The sequence below is a fragment of the Caretta caretta genome, chromosome 7 (assembly GCF_965140235.1).
Source record: "Caretta caretta isolate rCarCar2 chromosome 7, rCarCar1.hap1, whole genome shotgun sequence".
NCBI classification, from domain to species: Eukaryota; Metazoa; Chordata; order Testudines; family Cheloniidae; genus Caretta; species Caretta caretta.
In genome coordinates this window covers 31,053,225-31,076,359 of record NC_134212.1, presented here as the reverse complement: position 1 = coordinate 31,076,359, position 23,135 = coordinate 31,053,225, and the positions used below count along the sequence as shown (strand labels likewise).

Sequence of the window (23,135 nt, the reverse complement as noted above, 5' to 3'; positions counted from 1 at the left end):
GGGCAGCCCAGAACACCCTGGGCTCGTGGACCCTGCATGGAGGGGCAGGACGGCTGTGCTGAGTCTCACAGACCGCCAGAGCAAGGCAGCCCTATCAGCACTGCAAGGGACATGTGGCCCTGATACTCTGGGAATTTCATAGGTGACTGGTCCAACGGGCAGATAGAAGCCAAGAGTCCTGATTCCCGGCCCCCTGCCCTGATCCTGAGGCTCGATCCTTGGGAGACACCCCAGGAGTCCTGTCCAGGGCCAGCAGTCCCCTAGGGTCAGACCCTTGCCCCCAACACAGCCCGCATCAGTGCCCCTTTGTCTCCCAGCAGCCGAGGGCCCGACGAGAACATGCGCTACTGGGAGCAGTTCCGCACTCACCACGCCGAGGCCTTCTCAGGCACCCAGGCCAAGCAGAGGCAACACTGGAACCGGAAGCTCTTTGGCTACTGCCTCCTCCTCATGCTGGCCAGCGTGGCCGCCCACTACGTGGCCTACAGGTAGTGGGGGCAAGGGGTTGGTGGGGCACTGTGTGACAGCCTGCCTGGGAGAGGGCTCGGGGCCTTCAGAGTTCAATCCTCTGCCCGAGGGCAGGGTCATCCCATGCACTACACAGTGTCCCCCACCAGAGCAGAATCATTGCCTCCAGGCAATTCCCCCTCCCCAGGAGGAAGGCTCACCAGGTCCCCAGGACTCTGGTCTTAGCAGTTCACTCCTCCACCCTTGGAAGAGACTGTTGCTCAGGCTAGCGTACTCTCACTGTTAGGGGTCGTTCCCCAAGAGCCAATAGAAATGCCCCTTTCCCCAGATCGTCCTTTGAGCCTCCCGCACAACTCCCTCTCCCAGTGCCTGGAGATAGTCCCTGGGCCCATACAGGGGGGCATGGGATCCACAGTGGGATGGGAGGAATGGGCTTCAGGGAAGGGGCAGCTGGTATGAAGTGTCCTTCCCAGGACCGGGATAGCCCCACCCCTCCATCCTAGGAATCCCGCCTCCACTGACTCCTGGTCCCACTCTGTGCCTCAGTTTCTCTCTCTGTAGAATGGGGGATAACACCCCTTGGCACTTCCACCCATAACCCTGGCATGGCAGATCAGCACCAGCATGCACCCTCAAGGTCCTAGCACTGACAGGGTTATAGAAAACTCAGCTGGGGTGGGGGGTTGTCCTGACCCTTACTCTGGTTGTGGGGTGAAGTCGTATCTCATTGCGTTTCCTAGAAGCCATCCAGTGCTGTCCTGACTGGCCTCTGGCCTGCTCTGTGCCATCCCAGCATGCCTCTGCGAGGAGACCCAGAGTCAAAGGGTCTGGAGTTGTGCTGCGTGGGGTGTGGTTGGGGGCCTCCGTGCCATCCCTGCGCCATAGTGTCCCCACCCCCACCAGCCCAAGCCCCCTCTAATCTCAGTATCTCCCCACCCATGCCCATTAGTGCAAGCCCCCCATGATCTCGGCCTCCCACTCACATCCCCACGGGCCCCCATGCCTCTCTCCATGATCTCAGACTCCCACATGGCCAGTGTCACTCTTCACATCTCCTACACATACACCAGCCCATGTCCCTCCCCCCACAATCTCAGCAGGACCCCTGGCACCCCAGCCCAGCTTCCCACTGTCCAGCGCAGCTGGGCGCACATCTGTAAGGCATTATATGTCTGAGCAGCTATTGCAGCGTAGCGAGCCAAGGGGTGTGGGGGCTGACAATGTGGTTTGTCATAACCTGAACACCAGTCAGGGCCCAGTCCCCTGGAGGAGCCAATGTCCCAGGGCATCTGCTGACACTTGGAGCAGCTCTCCCCGCACCCTCAAAGCATGGAGCTTATGCCAGCTGCCCTAGGGAGGCATCGGGGTCACCCTTCCCAAGAATGTGTATCCTGCCAGAAGTATCAGCAGCTGCCCAGGGCTTCCATCGGGGCCTTTTGTTTCTTATTAATGTTTTAGCACATTAGCGATTCCCACAATTGAACAGTGAACAGCTGCCAGGCTAGGGGGCATGGCCTAGATCACCGCACTGAGGGCGCTAGATAACTGTATGGAGGGGGGGCAGTCTGGGAATCCAGGTCACTGTGCTGAGAGGCAGTCTGGGAATCCAGATCACAGCACTGGAAGGGGGCCAGTCTGAGAGTCTAGATCACAGTGCTGGAGGAGGTGCCAGTCTGGCAGTCTAGATCATGGCATTGGAGGGGTGCCAGTCTCGGGTGGTCCAGATCACAGTACTGAAGGGGGTACCAATCTTGGGGGTCTGGATCATAATGTGGGACAGTATGCCACCCTGGGAGGGTCTAGAACACAGAATTAGAGGGGATGCCAGTCTTGGGGCATCTAGCTCACAGCCCTGGGGGATGCCAGTCTTGGGAGGTCTAGATCACTGTTATTCACAGCCACCACGATGGGCACCCTTACTCAAGGCAGCCCCTTGCTGTTGGGTGTGAATTTAGTGCTGGCGGGATGGTGCCCAGATCATGGGTTGAATGCAATGAGGACAGCAGCTCCAGCACCAGTTTCCCACCCCTCCCCACAGCCCTTCCTGGGTGTGGGCAAAGGGGATTCAGTCTCTGCGGGGCCTGATCCCAGGATTCATGGCAGGCAGTGTGGGGGAATCAGAGCCTGGTGTGGGCTTTGCTCAGGCCTGCCACACACTCACCGGACTCAAAAGGATGTGAGTCGCAGTGAATGGGAGCACATACGCAGATAGCCACACGTACACAGAGAAAGCCACAGACATACAGTCATGTGCACTCCACCCACAGACTCCCTGGCATCCTGTGCATGGCACAGACTCCCTGGCATCCTGACTTCCAGCCCCACCTGTGCTCTAAGCCAGAGGTGGGCAAACTTTTTGGCCCGAGGGCCACATCAGGAATAGACATTGTATGGCGGGCCATGAATTCTCACAAAATTGGGGTTGGGGTGTGGGAGGGGGTGTGGGCTCTGGGGATGAGGAATTTGGGGTGTAGAAGGGTACTCTAAGCTAGGACTAAGGGGTTTGGAGAGTGGGAGGGCGATCAGGGCTGGGGCAGGAGTGCGGGAAGGGGTGCAGGTTCTGGCTGGGGGTGTGGGTTCTGGGATGAAGGTGGGGATGAGAGGTTTGGGGTGCAGGAGGGTGCTCCGGGCTGGGATCGAGGGGTTTGGAGAGCGGGAGGGAGATCAGGGCTGGGGCAGGGGGTTGGGGTGTGGGGAGAGGCTCAGGAGTGCAGGCTCTGAGCAGCGCTTACCTCAAGCGGCTCCCGGAAGCAGTGGCATGTCCCTTATCTGGCTCCTACCCTGAGGCGCAGCCAGGCAGCTCTGCATACTGCCCCATCTGCAGGCACTGCCCATGCAGCTCCCATTGGAGGATGTAGGAGCCAGAGCGAGGCCATGCCGCAGCTTCTGGGAGCCGTGTGGTGCGGTTCCTGACCCTGTACCCCGGAGCAGGGCTGAGCCGCGTGGTCCAGCCCCCGACCCAGCGCCCCAGCTGGAGCAGGGCCGAGCCGCGTTGTGCAGCTCATGGGCCAGCTTAAAACGGCTTGCGGCCCGGATGCAGCCCACAGGCCGTAGTTTGCCCACTCCTGCTCTAAGCGCTAGACACCACTCCTCTTCCAGAGCTAGGAACAGAATCCCTGCATCATGACTCCAAGCCCATTCTGCTCTAACCACTAGGCATCATAGAGATGTAGACAGGAAGGAAGCTCGAGAGGTCATCAAGTTAAGCCCCCTAGACTGAGGCAGGACCAAGTAAACCTTGACCATCCCTGACAGGTGTTTATCCAACCAGTTCCTAAAAACTTCCAAAGATGGGGATTCTGCAACCTCTCTTGGAAGCTTGTTCTAGCTTAACTACCCTTAGAGTTAGAAAGCTCTTCCTACTGCCTATCCTAAATCTCCCTTGCTGCAGATCAAGCCCATTACAGCTTGTCCTGCCTTCATGGGCCATGGAGAACAATTGATCCCTGTCCTCTTTGGAGCAGCCCTTAACATATTGGAGGACTGTTAGCAGGTCCCCTCAGTCTTTTCTCATGACTAAACAAGCCCAGTGTTTTTAACCTTTCCTCCTAAGTCAGGATTTCTAAACCTCTTAACATTTTCATTGCTCTGCTCTGGACTCTCTCCAGTTTGCCCGCATCTTTCCTAAAGTGTGGTGCCCAGAACCGGACACAGTTCTCCAGCTCAGGCCTCCTCAGTGCCAAATAGAGCAAGACAGTTACCACTCTCCCCACCCCCGTATCTTACATACAACACTGCTGTTAATACACCCCAGAATGATATTCGCTTTTTTTGGCAACAGCATCACACTGTTGACTTATATTCTGTTTGTAATCCACTGTCACCCCCAGATCCTTTGCTGCAGTATGACCACCATCCAGTTCTTCTTCATTTTGTAGCTGGGCATTTCATTTTTCCTTCGTCTGTGCAGTGCTTTGCACTTGTCTTCATTGAATTTCATTCTGTTGATTTCAGATCAATTCTCCAATTTGTCAATGTTGTTTTGAATTCTAATCCCCCTCCCAGTTTTGGGTCATCCACAAATTTTATAGTCATATTCTCCACTCCACTATCCGAGTCCTCACTCCCCTCCCAGAGCCAGGAATGGAACCCAGGAGTCTTGACACCCAGTCCTGCCTGCTGTGACCCACTGGACCCCACTCCCCTTCCAGAGCCAGGTGTCCTGACTCCCAGCTCTGCATTCTTTCCTGCAGCCCATGATGCCCAAATTGGGCATAGGTAGGGGTGCGTGAATCCCTGTGGTGGCCCGCTATGTGTCAAGGTCTTTCAGACCTAAGCAAGTGTGTTTCATTGAATTAGGCCTGATTAGGGTGTTAATCCTCCCCTTGGCAACAGGGATCAGAGCTGGGGAGGGTGTGCAGGCAGAATCAGAGCTAGTAGGGCTGGCAGCAGCAGTGCCCAGGCTGGGAACTGGCACAGCCAAGCACTGTTAGATAGTAGGCAGCAGCCAAGCAAGACCCCCCAGGCAAGGAGACAGACATGGTTCTGTCAGGGAGGGAGACTTAGGTACATGGCCCGTGACATGAACCCCAGCAGGGCCACGCTGGGTCTGCTCCTGCACTCAGTTACACACTTGTAACATCAGCCACTCCAGCTTCCCAGCTGAATCCTCCAGGGGGTGGGGGGATGGAGGTAATTGACTCCCTGCATGGAGCATTCAGGAAAGGGGGGAGGGTCAGAGGGTCAGAGCAGGGGGGCTGGGCATCAGGACTCCTGGGTTCTGTCCCAGCAGTCTCTCTGGCCTCAAGCACATCACTGCTCATCTGTGCCTGTTGGTTCTGCTAACCCATCAGTAGCTCTGCACTGCAGTCCGTGTTTTACCAAGTGTGTGTGGGCCTGCTGGAATCGGTCTCTGGAGCCCAGCTGCGGGAGACCCAACTGGAGCCTACCTGTGCCATTGGGTTAATGCTCTGCCGGTGGGTGGAAGGCAGAGGTTTGCTTGGCCTGTGTGTGCTCTGCCACCATTGTTCTGTGTCGCTCTATGTCAAGTACCCGCCTGTCTGTTTTGACATATGCTCCTACAACACAGACTGTTATTAAGATACCATGAAAGGGAGCCGAGCTACAGGATCAGACCCTGAGAGACCAGGAAACGGAGAATCCCCCTCTTCAGACCTTCCTCCCTGCTTCACACTCCCCAAGAGACTAAGGCAGGACTGATCCCTGCAGAAGCTTTGTCAGGTTTGCTTTAGCCCTGTCCCAGCTCTCTGGAGCCTGGACTCCCCTGGGTGAAGGGACTGTGCTGAGTGCACGCTCAGCACCGATGGACAAAGCACCGTGTGTTTGCGGGGGAGCCAGGGCACAGGGGAAGGGGCTGCGGCCTGCCTGATCAGGAGCTGGAACATTTCCCCCACCCCCATTTCCCTGTGATCCCAGGCTCCTGGCAAACAAGATCTGGCGCCATGTGTTAGGGAAATGGCACAAGAGGCAGGAGAGACTCGTCAGCCTGTCCCTGCTCTGGGAACTCGCACAGCAATCAGTGATGTGACATGCAGGCTTGGTACAACTCCCCCAGCCTCTGTGGAGGGCTCGGAGACATGCCGTGCATGCCAAGTGACTAGGAGCAGGGGAGGCACAGCAAGGGAATTGGCAGGAGTTGTGTCCGGGGTTGTGACAAGCCTTCAAATGGCTCATTGGAATGGGCCTAGCAAAATCCTGCTCTGTCAAATGGGAGAGGCACAGTCCTGCAGTTAAGGAGCAGGGCTGTGGCTCAGGACACCAGGGTTCTGTTCCTGGCTCTGCCACTGTCTCCTGGGTGACCTTGGGCAAGTCACGTCCCCCCTCCGGGCCTCAGCTTCCCCATCTGTAGAATGGGGATAATGATCCTTCCTTTGTCTATTTAGATAGTGAGCTCCTCAGGGCAGGGACTGTCCCTGTGTCTGAACAGCACCTGGCACAATGGAACCCTGATCTTGGTCGAGGCCTCTAAGCACTATCGTAGTGCAGATCATATTAACAGAGGGTATGAAAAGCATGCTAGCACTCAAAGGCCCCAGCTGAGATCGGGCCCTTATTGTGCCAGGTGCTAAAGAGAGATCAGGGCCCTGCTATGCTGGGTACTGCACAGATACACCATGAAAGACAATCCCTGATCCAGACAACTCACAGTCTAAACAGCCAAAGGGTGGGAGGGAAAACGGAGGCACCGAGATGTCCCAGAGCCAGGAATAGAACTCAGGAGTTCTGACTCAGACCCCCCTTTGGGCTTTAAACTCTCTGAAATGTCCCTGTGACTGGGTGAGGAACCCTTTAAACACGATTCTATGTGGCACTGTCTTTGCATTGTCAGTAACACACCTGTGTCACAGCGGGGGCGCACTGTCCTGAGCTCCATCCATTAGCATCTCCACATGAAGACAAAGAGGCACCTAGGTCTGTATAAGTACCTTCACAGGCAGAAACCCCAGTTCTTCAGCTCAGCAGACTTAGGCCTGGTAAGAACCAATGGATGGAAGTTCGGTTCTTCCTCAAGTAGATGCAGCCATGTATTCGCACCCAGCGCACCAGAGCTGGAGAATTTTGCCTAGCAGTACCTGTAGGGGCGGTGCTCACACCTTGTGGTCGTAGCCCTGAGTCTGGCTATATAAGGTGGTTCTGCCCTGACCCCCCTCAGTTCTTTCTCAGTGCCCGTGGCTGGCATCGGAGCTCTGTGTGATTATCACATTTGTCTGAGTGTTTTTTCTCTGTGTATATAGTTGTTAGATAGTTAGCTAGATCGTATTACTTACGTTAGAGTTAGTTAGATACTTATTGTCCTGTGGAATGCCCTCACCAGGGTTCAAGCCCTGACCATCGTGGGGGGAGGGGACGAATCCTAACAGCGATCCCCACACAAGGGGCTTGTGATGAGGCAAGAGACACGCTCAAGAGAGATGCTCTGTTTGTAAGCTGATTATCAAAAGAACTCCGATGGCTAGAGACTTACCTCTGAAGCAGCACCTTCTCAAGCAGGCCCTGAGGCCTGTTTCAGTACTGAGGCCCACATCTGATGGCGGTGACCTTTGGACTCAGTGAACAAGGCCGCTCCACGTTCCAGTGCTGGTGTTTCCCCCAAGGAGGAGCTGTTCGCCCTCTTCAGGGGCGCTGAGGAAGAAGTCCCATAAAACTAATTGGGACCATCCCAGGGTTTGTGGAGACTCTTCCTCCTTCTCTAAAAAAAGTACAGATTGACTCTGTACCACTTCCAGCATGTAGGAGATCTATCAGATCACTCTCCGGTATCGTGCTGAGACCACCAAGAGTCAATAACATTGACGCCGGTTCCGGGAGTGGAGCATCTGCTAAGTCTGGTACTGATAACATTAACCCTGGCACAGACCATATGCCGGTGGCATACCAGGCAGCAGCAGATTTACTCTCCCTATCTGTTCCAGACTCTCCACTCAACCAGCACTTTGCCAGGGCCATGGCCTCCACCTCATTGGTTGACGCCGTCTGGTCATGTTGTAGAGAGACAGTGTCTGTAGACACAGCAGCCTGGTCCTTCTGCACTGCAGACTATGGAGTTGAGGTCAGTGCCAGGCCTGGCCCCAAGGAGCATTAGTGCACCCCTCAGCACCGACATTGTTTTGTCGGCAGATCCTGCCTTCTACTTCAGTTCCTCCGCTGACCTCAGTACCAATGCCTTCCCCAGCACTGGGGGTGGGTGCCACATATTTGGTATAGGCTATGCTGATTCCATTCCTCATTCCTCATCGGCATAGGAACCGCTTCCCAGTTGGGCTACAGACAAGTCTGTGTGCCCATCGGGACTGGCTCCACTGCTGTCACAGCCACCAGGGACTCTTCGGGATCTGTGTTGGTGTCCTCCTCCCAGTCTTCATTGCCTAATTGGTGCCAGAGACTGTTCTCGTAGCAATATCGGTACCAAGATCAACACTCTCTGCATAGTCGGGACAGGGACTCCTGGCCCAGTGCTAACTGGCCACCAGGGCTTTATCTGAACACACTGTGGCCTCCTGGTCCCAGAGATCACATTCTCCATCCTGCTCCAGAGCAAGATCACCGGTCCGCTTAGTGGCTAATGTTGGTGACCCACCACAAGCTCAAACAATGGTTGAGCCTCCTCCCTAGGGGCCTCCAGACTTGTCTCATCTGGGCCCAGCGGTTCAGGAACAGGATTTGTTCCTGGTGCACTTGACAGCTTGTCTTCTCCTGATGATTTGATGGTACCAGGTTCCTCTTCTCCTTTGGTGCCCGAGGATTTCAAGGCATACCAGGATCTTTTGTGGCATATGGTTGCTTCCTTAGGCATCAAGGCAGAATTTTTACAAGAGAATACACATAAGTTGCTTGACATTCTCCGACCATCTGCTCTGAGGAGAGTAACCCTCCCTATTAATGACACTCTCCTGGAGCCTGCAAAGGCCCTCTGTAACATTCTGGCTTCAGTGCTGTCCACAACAGAGCGTTCAGAGAAGCACTATTTTGTCCCTCAGCAAAGTTTTGAGGGTTTCTATTCTCACGCAGTCTCTAATTCTCTTATTGTGACTGCAGCGAATGACAAGGCTTGGCAGGGTAGGTATAAATCTGCTCTCAAGGAAATGAAGTCAAAGAAGATAGATTTGATGGGGAGAAAGATTTATACCTCCTCTTCCCTGCAAATGCGTATCACAAACCAATAGGTGTTGCTATCCAAATATGACTTTGTTAATCCAATGGCCATGTCTAAATTTGCAGACAAGTTGCCAGAAGCCTCTAGAGAAGAGTTTATAGTTTTTGTGGCTGAAGGCTGTTCTGTGGCCAAGACATCTCTTCATTCAGTGTTGGACGCGGCAGATTCATCGGCCAGAATTATGGCCTCAGCTGTGACCATGTCTAGTTGGCAGCCGGTATCAAGTGGAGTACCCCAAGGGTCGGTCCTCGGGCCGGTTTTGTTCAATATCTTCATAAATGATCTGGAGGATGGTGTGGATTGCACCCTCAGCAAGTTTGCAGATGACACTAAACTGGGAGGAGGGTAGATACGCTGGAGGGTAAGGATAGGATACAGAGGGCCCTAGACAAATTAGGAGATTGGGCCAAAAGAAATCTGATAAGGTTCAACAAGGACAAGTGAAGAGTCCTGCACTTAGGACGGAAGAATCCCATGCACCGCTACAGACTAGGGACCGAATGGCTCGGCAGCTGTTCATCAGAAAAGGACCTAGGGGTTACAGTGGACAAGAAGCTGGATATGGGTCAACAGTGTGCCCTTGTTGCCAAGAAGGCCAATGGCATTTTGGGATGTATATGTAGGGGCATTGCCAGCAGATCGAGGGACATAATCGTTCCATAATCGACATTGGTGAGGCCTCACCTGGAGTACTGTGTCCAGTTTTGGGCCCCACACTACAAGAGGATGTGGAAAAATTGGAAGGAGTCCAGCGGAGGGCAACAAAAATGATTAGGGGTCTGGAACACATGACTTATGAGGAGAGGCTGAGGTAACTGGGATTGTTTAGTCTGCAGAAGAGAAGAATGAGGGGGGATTTGATAGCTGCTTTCAACTACCTGAAAGGGGGTTCCAAACAGGATGGGTCTAGACTGTTCTCAGTGGTAGCTGATGACAGAAGGAAGAGTAATGGTCTCAAGTTGCAGTGGGGGAGGTTTAGGTTGGATATTAGGAAAAACTTTTTCACTAAGAGGGTGGTGAAGCACTGGAATGCGTTACCTAGGGAGGTGGTGGAATCTCCTTTCTTAGAAGTTTTTAAGGTCAGGCTTGACAAAGCCCTGGCTGGGATGATTTAGTTGGGGATTGGTCCTGCTTTGAGCAGGGGGTTGGACTAGATGACCTCCTGAGGTCCCTTCCAACCTTTCTATTCTATGATTCTATGAGGGTGTCATGGCTGCAAAGCTCAGGCATTGCTCCTGATGTGCCACAGAGTATTGAGGACCTGCCCTTTGATGGTCGGGTACTATTCTCAGACTAGACTGATGAGACTTTGCATTCTTTTAAAGATTCAAAAGCCACACTGCGCTCTTTAGGGTTGTATACTCCAGCAATCCAGAGGCATCATTCTGGCAGTCAGCAGCAGCAGTACCTCTCACAGTGCTTCATTGGGAAGTCCTTCTTTCCCCCAAGGCAACAGGGGTATCCCAGAAAGGGTCATAGATCCTGGAGGCAAAGGCCTTCTGGTTCTCGTCCCAGACAGTCGACTTGTGTCCCTCCCATGCCGGGGGAGGGGGAGGCTCGGCGGGGAGGTCTGGGTATGGGGCGGTCCGGATGCACAGGAGTTGGGCAGACAGGGGAGCAGCTCCCCGTACAGTGACCCCTCTCCCTGCAGCTGAGGAGTGATGAGGGAGAGTGCAGAGCTTCCTATAGCCAGGGAGGTTTCTGGGGGTAAGTCTGACCTGGACCTAGCCGCTCATTGCAGAAGAAGAGGAAGCTCTGTCCTCCCCCAGCCCAGCTGGAACTAGCAGCTGAGCCCGGTGCAGGGTAGGAACCACCAGCGAGGTCGTCCCCAGACGGGTCCTCCCCACAGTGATTTACCTCTCCATTGGCTGCTCCAGGCACCCAAAATTATGTGCCCACACTGCTGGGGAGGAGAACGTGACTGCTCTTGCGGCTTCCCTGCAGAAAACGATGGGAAATCTGCAAGGGACATGAATTCTGCATGTGCGCGGTGGCACAGAATTCCCCCAGGAATAATGCAGGTGGTCCATTTTGCCAGATTGTGTCTTCACCCTCTCCAAATGTGGCTGAAGTCAGTCTTTCATCTGACCCATCATCCCTTGGACAAACTGATCTGATTTCCTCCGCTGATCTTGGATTCCTTATGGTGGTGAATAGTTCAGGACAACATATGCCAGGGTGTTCCTTTCGCTCGGGCCCTAGCAACCAGGATGGTTGTCACTGACATCTCCTGGTAGACTGGGGAGCACATCTGGGGTCGCTGAAAGTTCAGGGCCTGTGGTTGAAACAGGAAGCTTCACCACATATCAACATCGTGGAGCTTCAGGCCACCACACTTTCCAAAATTACATTAAGGACGCAGTGGTTCACACACTCGCCGACAATATCACGATGATGTACTATGAGAACAGACACGGGGGAGCACACTCAAAAGGCCTGGTTCAGGATCAGGCTCTGGCAGTTTTGCACTGGGAGGAGCATTATTCCGGTGGCCAGTCATTTACCCAGGGTCCAGAATCAACTCACAAATCACCTCAGCAGGAATTTTCCCCTGTGACACAAATGGTCCCTGAGGCTCAGTGTCCTGTGGTCTGTCTTTGTAGCGTGTGGCATCCCAGCAATCGACTTGTTCCCCACGAGAGACAAGAAGAATGCCAGCTGTTTTGATCTCGAGGGTGTCTCAGCCTGGGCTCCCTGGCCCACACTTTGTGTCTGAATTGGTATTTGCCATTCCTGTATGCTTTCCCTCTGATTCTGATCATCCCACAGGTCATCATCAAACTGAAATTGGACTGTGCCACGCTTATCCTCATTGCTCTGGCCTGGCTGAGGCAAACTTCATTCTCCAACCTTCTTGCATTATCAGGTTGGCCTTCCATATCCCTTCCTTTCCATCCCAACTGCTTGACTCAGCATCTCAGTCAGATTTTCCATCCTACACTCAGATCTCTCCATCTCATTGCATGGCTGCTCTGTGATTAAATGAGGAGGAAGAACGAGGTTTGGAGGCTGTTTCTACTCAATAGAAGGAAGCTCTCTCTGTATGACTGATTTAGCCAAATGGACGTGTTTTTTAATATGATCATTGGCCTGCAGAGTTCAACCAAAGGTGGCTGGTATCCAGGACATCTTGGAGTATTTGTTACATCTTCAGTTGTCAGGTCTCCTACTTAGCTCATTGACGGTGCATCTGGCTGTGACTTCAGCGTTTCATCCACCCGTCCATGGGAGGTTGGTATTTTCTAATACCATGGTAACAAGATTCTTGAAAGGATCCTTTGTCTCTACTCACCATTGAGAGAACCAGTTCCTTTGTGGTACCTTAATATGGTCTTAGTGGCTCTGATGGGACATCCATTCAAGCCTCTGGCATCATCTTCTTTTTCTCTTTTGTGTCAAAAAACTGCATTCTTGGTGGCAATAACATCTGTGAGGAGAGGGTGAGAGTCGCAGGCTTTGATGTCAGAGTCTCCTTACACACACTCCTCCAAAGACAAAGTGACCTCGCAGCCGCACCCTACATTTTTATCTAAAGAGGTTTCTCAGTTTCATTTCAAGCAGGTGGTGTATTTACTTGTGTTCTTTCTTATGCCACATTCAACCCTGGTGGAGCAGCGTCTTCACACGGATGTCAGGCGATGTCTAGCATTCTACCTGCACAGGGCTAAACCTTTTCGTGCTTCGCTGCACCTGTTTGTGTTGTATGAAGACGGAAGGAAGGGACAAGCAATCGCTTCGCAGACGATCTCTAGGAGATAACTTCCTGTATCAGGACAGCATACGGCTGGCTGACTATGCCTCCAGAAGGCTGTGAGCTCATTGTACAAGAGCACAGGCTGTGGCGATGACATTTTTAAGTGATGTTTCAGTATTGGTCATCTGCAGGACTGCCACTTGGTCATCTGGACATTCGCCTATGAAACATTATGCCGCTACCGCAGCATCCAGAGTAGATGTAAGCTTTGGGAAGGCAGTTCTGCAATCCTTGTTTAAAATAGATTCCAACCCCCACCTCATGCAAATCCTACTTGAGAGTCACCTTCTTGGAATACATGGTTGCATCTACTCGAAGAAGAAAACATGGTTACTTACTTGTGTTGTGAGCGTCCTTCGAGATGTGACACAGACGTGTATTCCACAGCGCACCTCCATCCCTTCTGCCTCGAACTCTATGCTCCTGACGTTCAGCGTGAAGGAAATGAGGGGGATCAGGGCGGCATTGCCTTATATAGCCAGAGGTGGGCTGCAGACATGAGGTACGAGTGCCCCCCTCAGGTACTGCTAGGCAAAATTCTCCGGCTCCAGTGTACTGGGCGTGCACACACCTATGTGGAATACACGTCCACGTCACATCTTCAAGAACAACAGTAACAACACAGGTAAGTAACTGCTTTGTCTCAGTGGACAACCAGTTGAACATGAGCTCCTGGTGTGATGCTGTTGCCAGAAGGGCCAATGCAATCCTTGGCTGGATAAACAGGGGAGTAGCGAGTAGGAGCAGGGAGGTGATTTTACCCCCATAGATGGCATTGGTGAGACCCATAGTGGAATGGTGCATCCAATCGTGGAGTGCACATTTTAAAAAGGATGTTGAAAAACTGGAGGAGGTGCAGAAAAGAGCCAGAGAAATGATCCAAGGGCTGGAGAAAATGCCTGACCGCGAGAGACCTGGGAAGCTCAATCCGTTTAGCTTCTCCAAAAGAAGATCAAGATGTGATTTGATCAGTGTGTGTAAGCAGCTTCACAGGGAGAAAACACCAAGAATTAAAGGGCTCTTGAGCCTAGTGGAGAGAGACAGAGCAAGAACCAGTGGCTGGAAGGTAAAGCCAGAGACATTCTAATGAGAAACAAGGCACCAAGTTTTCATAGTGAGGGTGATTAACCATTGGAACAAACTCCCAAGAGAAGGGGGAGGGTAGATTCTCCATCTCAGTGGCTTCAAATCCAGCCTGGTGCTTTTCTGGAAGATGCCATAATCAGTCACAAGTGACTGGGCATAATCCTGGGGTAACTGGGTGACAGGTTGGACACTCTATACAAGATCTCAGGCCAGATGATTTGATTGTCCCTTCTGGCCTTAAACTCTGTGGCTCTCTCTAACAGTACCGAGCAGACACAAAGCTGTGGGGCTGAGGTGATCATTCGTGTGGATTGGGGTTTCTTTTTGCCTTTCCATCTGGTCCTAGTTCAGTGTTGCTGCCCCTGGGACTGGCTCCCCTCTCTGGTTTACTCTTGTGAAGTTGTTATTGGTACTGGAGTAGCAAAGAGGCCAGAGTTCCATTGTGCATATACAGATGGACGGTCCCTGCCTCAAATTGCTCACAACCTGAGAGCTGCTCTCCAGGGCAAGTCTTGGATCAGTAAAGAAACAGAAATAGTTATATTGGGAATGTCCCCTCCAGCGCAGGACATGGATCGGGGGATACCCCCTCCAGCACACAACGTTGATCGGGGGACGTCCCCTCCAGTGCAGGATGTGAATCGGGGGACGCCCCCTGCAGCAGAGGACATGGATCGGGGGACACCCCCTCCAGCATAGGATGTGGATCATCGGATGCATCGTCTGGTGCAGGACGTGGATCGGGGATGGCCCCTGCAGCGAAGGATGTGGATCGCGGGATGCCTCCTCCAGCACAAGAGGTAGATTGGAGGACGCCCCCTCCAGCACAGGACATAGATCAGAGGACACCCCCTCCAGCGCAGGATGTGGTTCGGAGGACACCCACTCCAATGCAGGATGTAGATCGGGGGACACCCCCTCCAGCGCAAGATGTGGATCAGGGGACGCCTCCTCCAACGCAGGACATAGATTGGGGGATGCCCTCCCCCAGGCAGGGGGCAGATCAGGGGAGCCCCCCCACACCTTCCCAGGGCAGGATGCTGCTAGAGTCTCTTTGTTCAGAGGAAGGGCCTGCACTGGGGTCACAGTGATTTCCCTGCAATGGTGCCGGTACCAGTCAAGTTAAAATAGTCTCCAGTCTGTATGCAGAGTAGCCCATTAGTACATGACAGCCAGACAGGGGAGTGTGAGCATCCGGGGGAGGCAGCTCCTCAGCTCCTCTTTACAACTGCTAGATTTGTCATCAGCAGTGGTAAGGTCAGAAGCGACCATGAGATCATCCAGTTTGGTGCCTGCGTCTCGCAGGCCAGAGAATCACACCCAGTTACCCCAGCACTACGCCTAGTGACTTGTGTCTATCTAAAGCATCTTCCAGTTCCCCCAGCCTCCTGCCCCGCTCTAACCCACTCCTACTTCCCTCCTGGTGCTGAGGTGGGCTGGGAGCCAGGACTCCTGGGTTCAGTGCCTGCCACTCCCCAGCTGGGGAGGTAAATCCCCCCTGTCACCTCTGGCAAAGCAGCTCTTGCAAGCAGTGCGGTGCAGGGGGAGCAGAGGCCTGGCTCGGGGTGGGTGTCCTGCCCATCCCTCACACTGGGCACCCTGGTGCTCGTGCTGCAGACTAGGGTTACCATATGTCCGTATTTTCCCAGACATGTCCAGCTTTTTAGTTCTTAAATCACCATCCGGGAGGAATTTTTAAATATCTAAAAACATCTGGGAAAGTAGGGACGTATGGTAACCCTAGATGGGAGCTGCCGGAGCCACGGAGCGGGGCTTGCAGGCGCCGGCAGCATGCAGAAAGCCCTCTGCCCCCCCAACCCGACCTGACACTAAGAGCCAGAGGGACTTTGCCGAGGGGCGAGGTGGGGAGTCCTGGCAGTGCTTAACTGGGGCGGCTCCCAGGAAGCAACCGACAGGTCCCTCTGGCTCCTAGGGTAGGGGCGGGGCAGGGCGGGGCGGAGGGCTCTGTGCCCGCCGCCGGTGCCTGCAAGCCCCGCCCCCCCGACCCAACCCTAGGAGCCAGAGGGACTTGCCAGATGCTTCCCGGGAGCCGCCCCAGGTAAGTACCGCCGGGACTCCGCACCTCACCCCCCGGCAGGTCCCTCTGGCTCCTAGGGTAGGGTCAGGCTCGGTCGTGGGGGGGCAGAGGGCTTTCTGCGTGCTGCCGGCACCTGCAAGCCCCACTCCGCGGCTCCGGCAGCTCCCATTGGCGCTATTCCCAGCCAATGGGAGCACGGAGCTCACGCTTGTGGCAGACGCAGCACGTGGAGACCCCTCGGCTGCCCCTGATCCTAGGAGCCGAGGGACCTGTGGCAGGAGGGCTGAGTAGGCGAACGGGCGGGGGGGAGTGAAGAGGCGAGCGGCAAGGGAGCCAGTAGCGGGCGGGTGAGGGGGCGGGTGGCAAGCCAGAGGCAGGCAAGGGGGTGAAGAGGCCAGCAGCGGGCAGCAGGGGTTGAAGAGGCGAGTGGCGAGGGAGCCAGCAGCAGGTAGGCGGGTGGGGGTGAGGAGGTAAGCAGTGAGCCAGTGGCAGGCAGGGGTTCTCAGGGCGGGCATGGGGGTTTCTGGCAGGGGAGTGAGGAGATGAGTGGCAGTGGGAGGAGGGACACAGCAAGCCAGCGGTAGGTGAGGAGGGGTGAGGGGGCGGGGCTGGGTGGGGAGGGGGCGGGACCTGGGGTAGAGTGGGGGCGGAGCATGGGAGGAGCAGCGGTGGACTGTGGGCGGGGCTGACAGCACCCCAATGTGGAGTGTCCTCTTTTTTGAATGTTCAAATATGGTAACCCTACTGCAGACCCTGTTACATAAGGAGATGGCAGCTTCTAGGGGAAGGTCGGGGCTGTCGCTGGCCCCAGAATCGCTGAGTCAGTCCATCCCTGGCTTTTCACCCACTCACACCCCTTTCCCAGTGCCCAGTGCATAGAATCATAGAATATCGGGGTTGGAAGGGACCTCAGGAGGTCATCTAGTCCAACCCCCTGCTCAAAGCAGGACCAATCCCCAATTAAATCATCCCAGCCAGGGCTTTGTCAAGCCTGACCTTAAAAACCTCTAAGGAAGGAGATTCTACCACCTCCCTAGATAACGCATTCCAGTGTTTCACCACCCTCTTAGTGAAAAAGTTTTTCCTAATATCCAACCTAAACCTCCCCCACTGCAACTTGAGACCATTACTCCTTGTCCTGTCCTCTTCTACCACTGAGAATAGTCTAGAGCCATCCTCTCTGGAACCACCTCTCAGGTAGTTGAAAGCAGCTATCAAATCCCCCCTCATTCTTCTCTTCTGCAGACTAAACAATCCCAGTTCCCTCAGCCTCTCCTCATAACTCATGTGTTCCAGACCCCTAATCATTTTTGTTGCCCTTCGTTGGACTCTCTCCAATTTATCCACATCCTTCTTGTAGTGTGGGGCCCAAAACTGGACACAGTACTCCAGATGAGGCCTCACCAATGTCGAATAGACGGGAACGATCACGTCCCTCGATCTGCTCGCTATGCCCCTACTTCTACATCCCAAAATGCTGTTGGCCTTCTTGGCAACAAGGGCACACTGCTGACTCATATCCAGCTTCTTGTCCACTGTCACCCCTAGGTCCTTTTCCGCAGAACTGCTGCCGAGCCATTCGGTCCCTAGTCTGTAGCTGTGCATTGGGTTCTTCCGTCCTAAGTGCAGGACCCTGCACTTATCCTTATTGAATCTCATCAGATTTCTTTTGGTCCAATCCTCCAATTTGTCTAGGTCCCTCTGTATCCTATCCCTGCCCTCCAGCGTATCTACCTCTCCTCCTAGTTTAGTATCATCCGCAAATTTGCTGAGAGTGCAATCTACACCATCCTCCAGATCATTTATGAAGATATTGAACAAAACTGGCCCCAGGACCGACCCCTGGGGCACTCCACTTGATACCGGCTGCCAACTAGACATGGAGCCATTGATCACTACCCGTTGAGCCCGACAATCTAGCCAGCTTTCTACCCACCTAATAGTGCATTCATCCAGCCCATACTTCTTTAACTTGCTGACAAGAATACTGTGGGAGACCGTGTCAAAAGCTTTGCTAAAGTCAAGAAACAATACATCCACTGCTTTCCCTTCATCCACAGAACCAGAACCAGCAGTCCGCACCTCCAGCTGGCTGGGCCCAGCAAAGGGGACAGTGCCCTGGGGCACCCTGTCAGCCGGCACTGGGCAGCCAGCCCCAGCTGCCACTTCGGGCCTGGTCTCATGCACTCAGCATTCAGCCTGGTAAAGCGCAGCCCGGAGCAGAGGGAAGGCGGGAGCACACCACACATACACCTCACACGCACATACACACCACACAGAGACATACACACCACACGCACACACACCCTGTTCAGACACACACTGCACGCACACATACATGCTGCACAGAGACACATACCACACATGCACACACACTGCACAGACACACACCTTGCACACACACATTCTGCACCACACATGCACACTCATGCTACACAGACACATGGATACACATACACACTGCGAGGACACACACACATGCTGCACAGCAGCACACACACACTGCACTGAATAGTCGCGCCATACACCCCACTCCTTAGAGATACACACACATCGTACAGGTTTCAGAGTAACAGCCGTGTTAGTCTGTATTCGCAAAAAGAAAAGGAGGACTTGTGGCACCTTAGAGACTAACCAATTTATTTGAGCATAAGCTTTCGTGGGCAACAGCTCACTTCATCGGATGCAGAGACACCCACAACACATCCACCATGAACACACAACACAGAGACAGACACACACACTCAATCCATATAGACACAGACCACACACAGATCTATCCATCCATCCCCAGTCATGCGGTTGCATTCATCTTTTGAACTCTCCATCCCCACCCGCCCCCATCCATCTCTCCACCCCTCGACACAGGAGGGTGCAGGGAAAGGTGTGTAACCCTGCCTTGTGTTCTCGGCAGGAAGCTGGAGGAGGTGCACACCAGCTTCATGGACAAGAAAGACAAGCTCATAACCAGCATCTACAATGAATCCAAGGAGCGGGCCAGGTTTGTACAGCTCCCCAAGCCCCTGCCTCAGTTTCCCTCTCCATACCTGGGGACAAGGATTCCTCTCCCAGAAGGTTTGTTGGTTGGGCTGGGATAAAGTGCTGCTTCCAGAACCCCTGGGGACCCTTCCCTATGTTCACCCCATGCTGGGGCCCCCTGCTCTCTGGGGCCTCTCCCCTCTTCACCCCATGCTCCCCCCCCATTGTCAGGGGAGTCTGCCCCCTCATTTAGCCCATGCTTCCCCTCACCCTCTGGGAAATCCCATCCCCCTCCTTCACCTCGTGGGTGTCCCCTGCCTTCTGGGAATCCCTCCCCTCTGTTCATCCATGTTGCCCCCCACCCTCCGGGGATCCCTCCCACCCAGTTTACTCCTTGCCAGCTTCCACCAACCTCCATTGGTGGAATCTCTCCCTCCATTCACTGCCTGCTGGCCCTCAGTGCCCTCTGGGCATTCCCCTTTCCCCCACCCCACATGCGCCCCAGCCATCGCAAGGGGAGCGATGAGTCACTAGCCAGAGGCCATCAGCTTGAATGGGTGGGCGCACACTCACAAGCGTGTTGTAGGGTGTGGATGAATGTGTGTTAGTGTCCAGCACCAGGTGCACTAGTGTGTTAGCGTCCGTGTGTACTAGAACATGGGCAGATGACACATTGTGTGTGTTCACCAGCATGGGTTGGAGTGTGCCTGTGCCCTGGGACATTTGAATGAATGTGTTAGAGAATGGGCATGTGCACTAGAGCATGTGGTACTGGGCATGTGAACACAGACACAAACCTGTTCTGAGGAATGGAAAATCTGTCTTATGAAAGGAGACTCAAGGAGCTTGGCTTGTTTAGCCTAACTAAAAGAAGGTTGAGGGGAGATATGATTGCTCTCTCTAAATATATCAGAGGGATAAATACCGGAGAGGGAGAGGAATTATTTAAGCTCAGTACCAATGTGGACTGAAGAACAAATGGATATAAACTGGTCACTGGGAAGTTTAGACTTGAAATTAGACAAAGGTTTCTAACCATCAGAGGAGTGAAGTTTTGGAATAGCCTTCCAAGGGAAGCAGTGGGGGCAAAAGACCTATCTGGCTTTAAGACTAAACTTGATAAGTTTATGGAGGAGATGGTATGATGGGATAACATGATTTTGGTGATTAATTGATCTTTAAATGTTCATGGTAAATAGGCCCAATGGCCTGTGATGGGATGTTAGATGGGGTGGGATCTGAGTTACTACAGAAAATTCTTTCCTGGGTATCTGGCTGGTGAATCTTGCCCATATGCTCAGGGTTTAGCTGATCGCCATATTTGGGGTCAGGAAGGAATTTTCCTCCAGGGCAGATTGGAAGAGGCCCTGGGGGTTTTTCGCCTTCCTCTGCAGCATGGGGCACGGGTCACTTGCTGGAGGATTCTCTGCTCCTTGAAGTCTTTAAACCACGATTTAAGGACTTCAGTAGCTCAGACATAGGTGAGAGGTTTTTCGCAGGAGTGGGTGGGTGAGATTCTGTGGCCTGCGTTGTGCAGGAGGTCAGACTAGATGATCATAATGGTCCCTTCTGTCCTTAGTATCTATGAATCTATGTCTGCAGCTGTACAATAGCATGTACCCCCATGTTCTGGCACGTGTTTGCAAGTTAGTGTGCGCTTCATGCACTAGCATGTGTTCCATGCTCCCATGCAGTAGGTTGTCTTAGCATGTTACCCTGTGTGCCCCCATGAACTAGCGTGTTAGCATCCTAGTGCATGCGCATACCCATGCTTTAATGTGTACCTGCGCTTGCGTTAACGTGTGCATGTATGCACAAGTGCATCTTAGAGCATGTGCATTCACATAGGTTAGTGCATGATGCTGAGCATCGCTGCCCCCCTCCCCACTGTCCCAAGTGTGACCCGGCCCCTGCGCCTCTCCTCCCACAGGGCCAATGGCTTCCAGAAGCAGCAGGAGCTCCTGCGCCAGAAACACGCCGAGTTCACAGAGCGCTACCGCATCCGGCACAGCGGGGACAGCGCCCAGAAGTGACAAGTGCTCTGGACAATATATGGGGGGGACTGTGTGTCACGGATGCTGTATGGGGAACACCTCACACACACACTTGTCCTCTCCCTTCAATAAATCACTGCCCATGGCCTTGGTGCCGTTAGTCTTCCTGGAGGGCTCCCACCACCGCTTCGGAGAGGGGGACATGGGATTCGTCTGAGCTCTCCAGCTCCCAGCCTGCACTACCCAGTGTCACCACACGGGCTCTTGGAGCAGGGATGAGCCCCGGGGACCTCTCCTGTCCCCACTGCCCCTCCCTGTGGAAGTAGGAGTGCAGCAACCCCTCTGAACCAGCCGGGATCCCAGCGCGCAAACTTCTCTGCAGCAGTGTCCGGGAGGGCACTCTGGTACTGAGAGCTTCCTCACCGCAATGCCATGCCAGGCACTAGTCTCCATCCCTATGAGCTGGGGCCAGGGGCAGACACTGGGAGAGGGAGACTGCCTGGCACATATCCAGCCGCCACCAGCAGGAGCAGGGACCAGAGGAGCCAGTGTAGCCAGGACAGGGATCAGAGAGTTGAGGGGAGCACCTCCCCCCCCCCCGCAGAGGCAGTTGCTTGGCCAAGCCTCTACACAGCCAGGGCTCTCGGCTGAATCCCCCCATCTGAGTGGGGCACTGGGAGTGCCAGGTGAGAGCTGTGCTGGTGGATTTGGGAGGGGTGGAGACACCAGAACCGGGGGGGGGGGGCAGGTGAACCACCCCAATGATAATTAGCCATGATTCCAGACTCTCTGCTCCACGCTCCCCAGGAAACAGCTAAACCCACAGGGCATCCAAAAGCCCCAGTGCCGGGGCAGCAGATAGAGCCCCAAGGGCTCCTGCACACCCCTGAATTCCCTTCTACATCCCTTTTTGTGTTCTTATATCCATCGATCGCCACCACACTCCTCCCTCTATCTCTCCATCCACAACCATACACAGCTCCCCATAGACACCTCTCTGTATCTGTCCATCCATGAATCCCCACACATCCCTATCTCATCCATTCCCCTTTTTCTCTCTGCTACTTCCGATGCCCCTTTGTGACTATCTGAGCATGATACTCACGCACCCCAGGTCCTTGTGTGGGGTGCATGCAAAGGGACGAGTGGGGGGAGGATTCGGGAAACACACACACACACCATGCTGGGCAGGCGCCAGATGGGGAGTGCGGCTTTGTGGCCTGTGCGTGAAGGAGTAATTCTGGCATTTCACACATAGTTTCCGTCCAGCACTCTCCGCTAATCCCCCGCCCGCGTCACAGCTTTACCCGCCACAGCCCGCACTGTGCCTGCTGGGAGGTAGGCTGCTGCATGGAGCTCCCTGCTGGGAGGGAGAGCCCCTTGGCGCTGTGAACTTCCCCACAGCAGTGCCCAGCCAGGATCTAGGAATTAGCAGGGAATTAACCCTTCTGGGTACAAGTGCCCAGTAAGGAAGTGCTCCCAAGCCCATCTCATGCCAGGCAACACTGTGAGCTGTGTATCCTCCCCATCAGCACGCTGCAGCCCACCCCAGGCACTCTGCTCTGCCCCCCTGCCCAGGATGGAGTTGGCATCAAATCTGCTTCCCCTGCAGTTGTGTAGCTGAGGAGTTTAGCTCTGGTGGTGCTGAGGACCAGAGCCCGAGGAGGAAGAGGCATTGATGGCATTTTCCATGACCCCTCTCCCATCTCCCATCCCAGCAATTCCACCCTGTAGGGGTGGGTCGTGGAAACCCATCTAACCCATCCCTGCCCCCTCACTCTGCCCTATTAGTCTCCCCTGCCCCGGGACCCCAGGTCAGATTCCTGAATTTCCCCGCCAGTGCACCTCATGCTACAGCAGGTCCCAGCAGCATGTGCTGGCTTCTCCTAATGGCTGGCGTAGGGGGCAGCTGGCTACCCAGTTCAACTCCTGCTCCACTGGCCAGAGATGGAATGGGTCCAATCTAGATGGGTGACTCCCCCTGCAAGCTCCCCATGGCCAGCAGCTCAGCTGCTCCTGCACCCCTGCAGGGGGCACTTCCCCAGTTGGGCTCAGCAGCCTCCGCCAGCCCAGCACCCTGAGCTGCCCCTGCACAGTGCTGGACATGGGCACGTGGGCCACAGCTCAGCAACTGCTCAATCCTTCCCCAGCTACCCCTCCATCCTTCGAACCATCCCCAGTCATCCGTCCTCATCCACCCCT

At 54.3% G+C, this 23,135-nt stretch overlaps 1 protein-coding gene across 4 annotated transcripts in view; it reads left to right on the top strand.

Annotated features, from left to right (window-relative positions):
* Nucleotides 1–21,078, top strand: part of DNAJC4 (DnaJ heat shock protein family (Hsp40) member C4) — an 80,434-nt gene extending 59,356 nt beyond the window's left edge. For 2 of the 4 annotated variants that reach the window (XM_075130396.1, XM_075130394.1), the window contains 3 exons: nt 318–488; nt 18,875–18,961; nt 20,870–21,078. In XM_075130396.1, the coding sequence (XP_074986497.1) occupies nt 318–488; nt 18,875–18,961; nt 20,870–20,972 (361 nt within the window). In that variant the 3' untranslated portion in view covers nt 20,973–21,078. The remainder of the gene's footprint in view (nt 1–317; nt 489–18,874; nt 18,962–20,869) is intronic. The other 2 variants (XM_075130395.1, XM_075130397.1) reach the window with 2 other exon arrangements.
* The last annotated feature ends 2,057 nt before the right edge of the window (nt 21,079–23,135 follow it).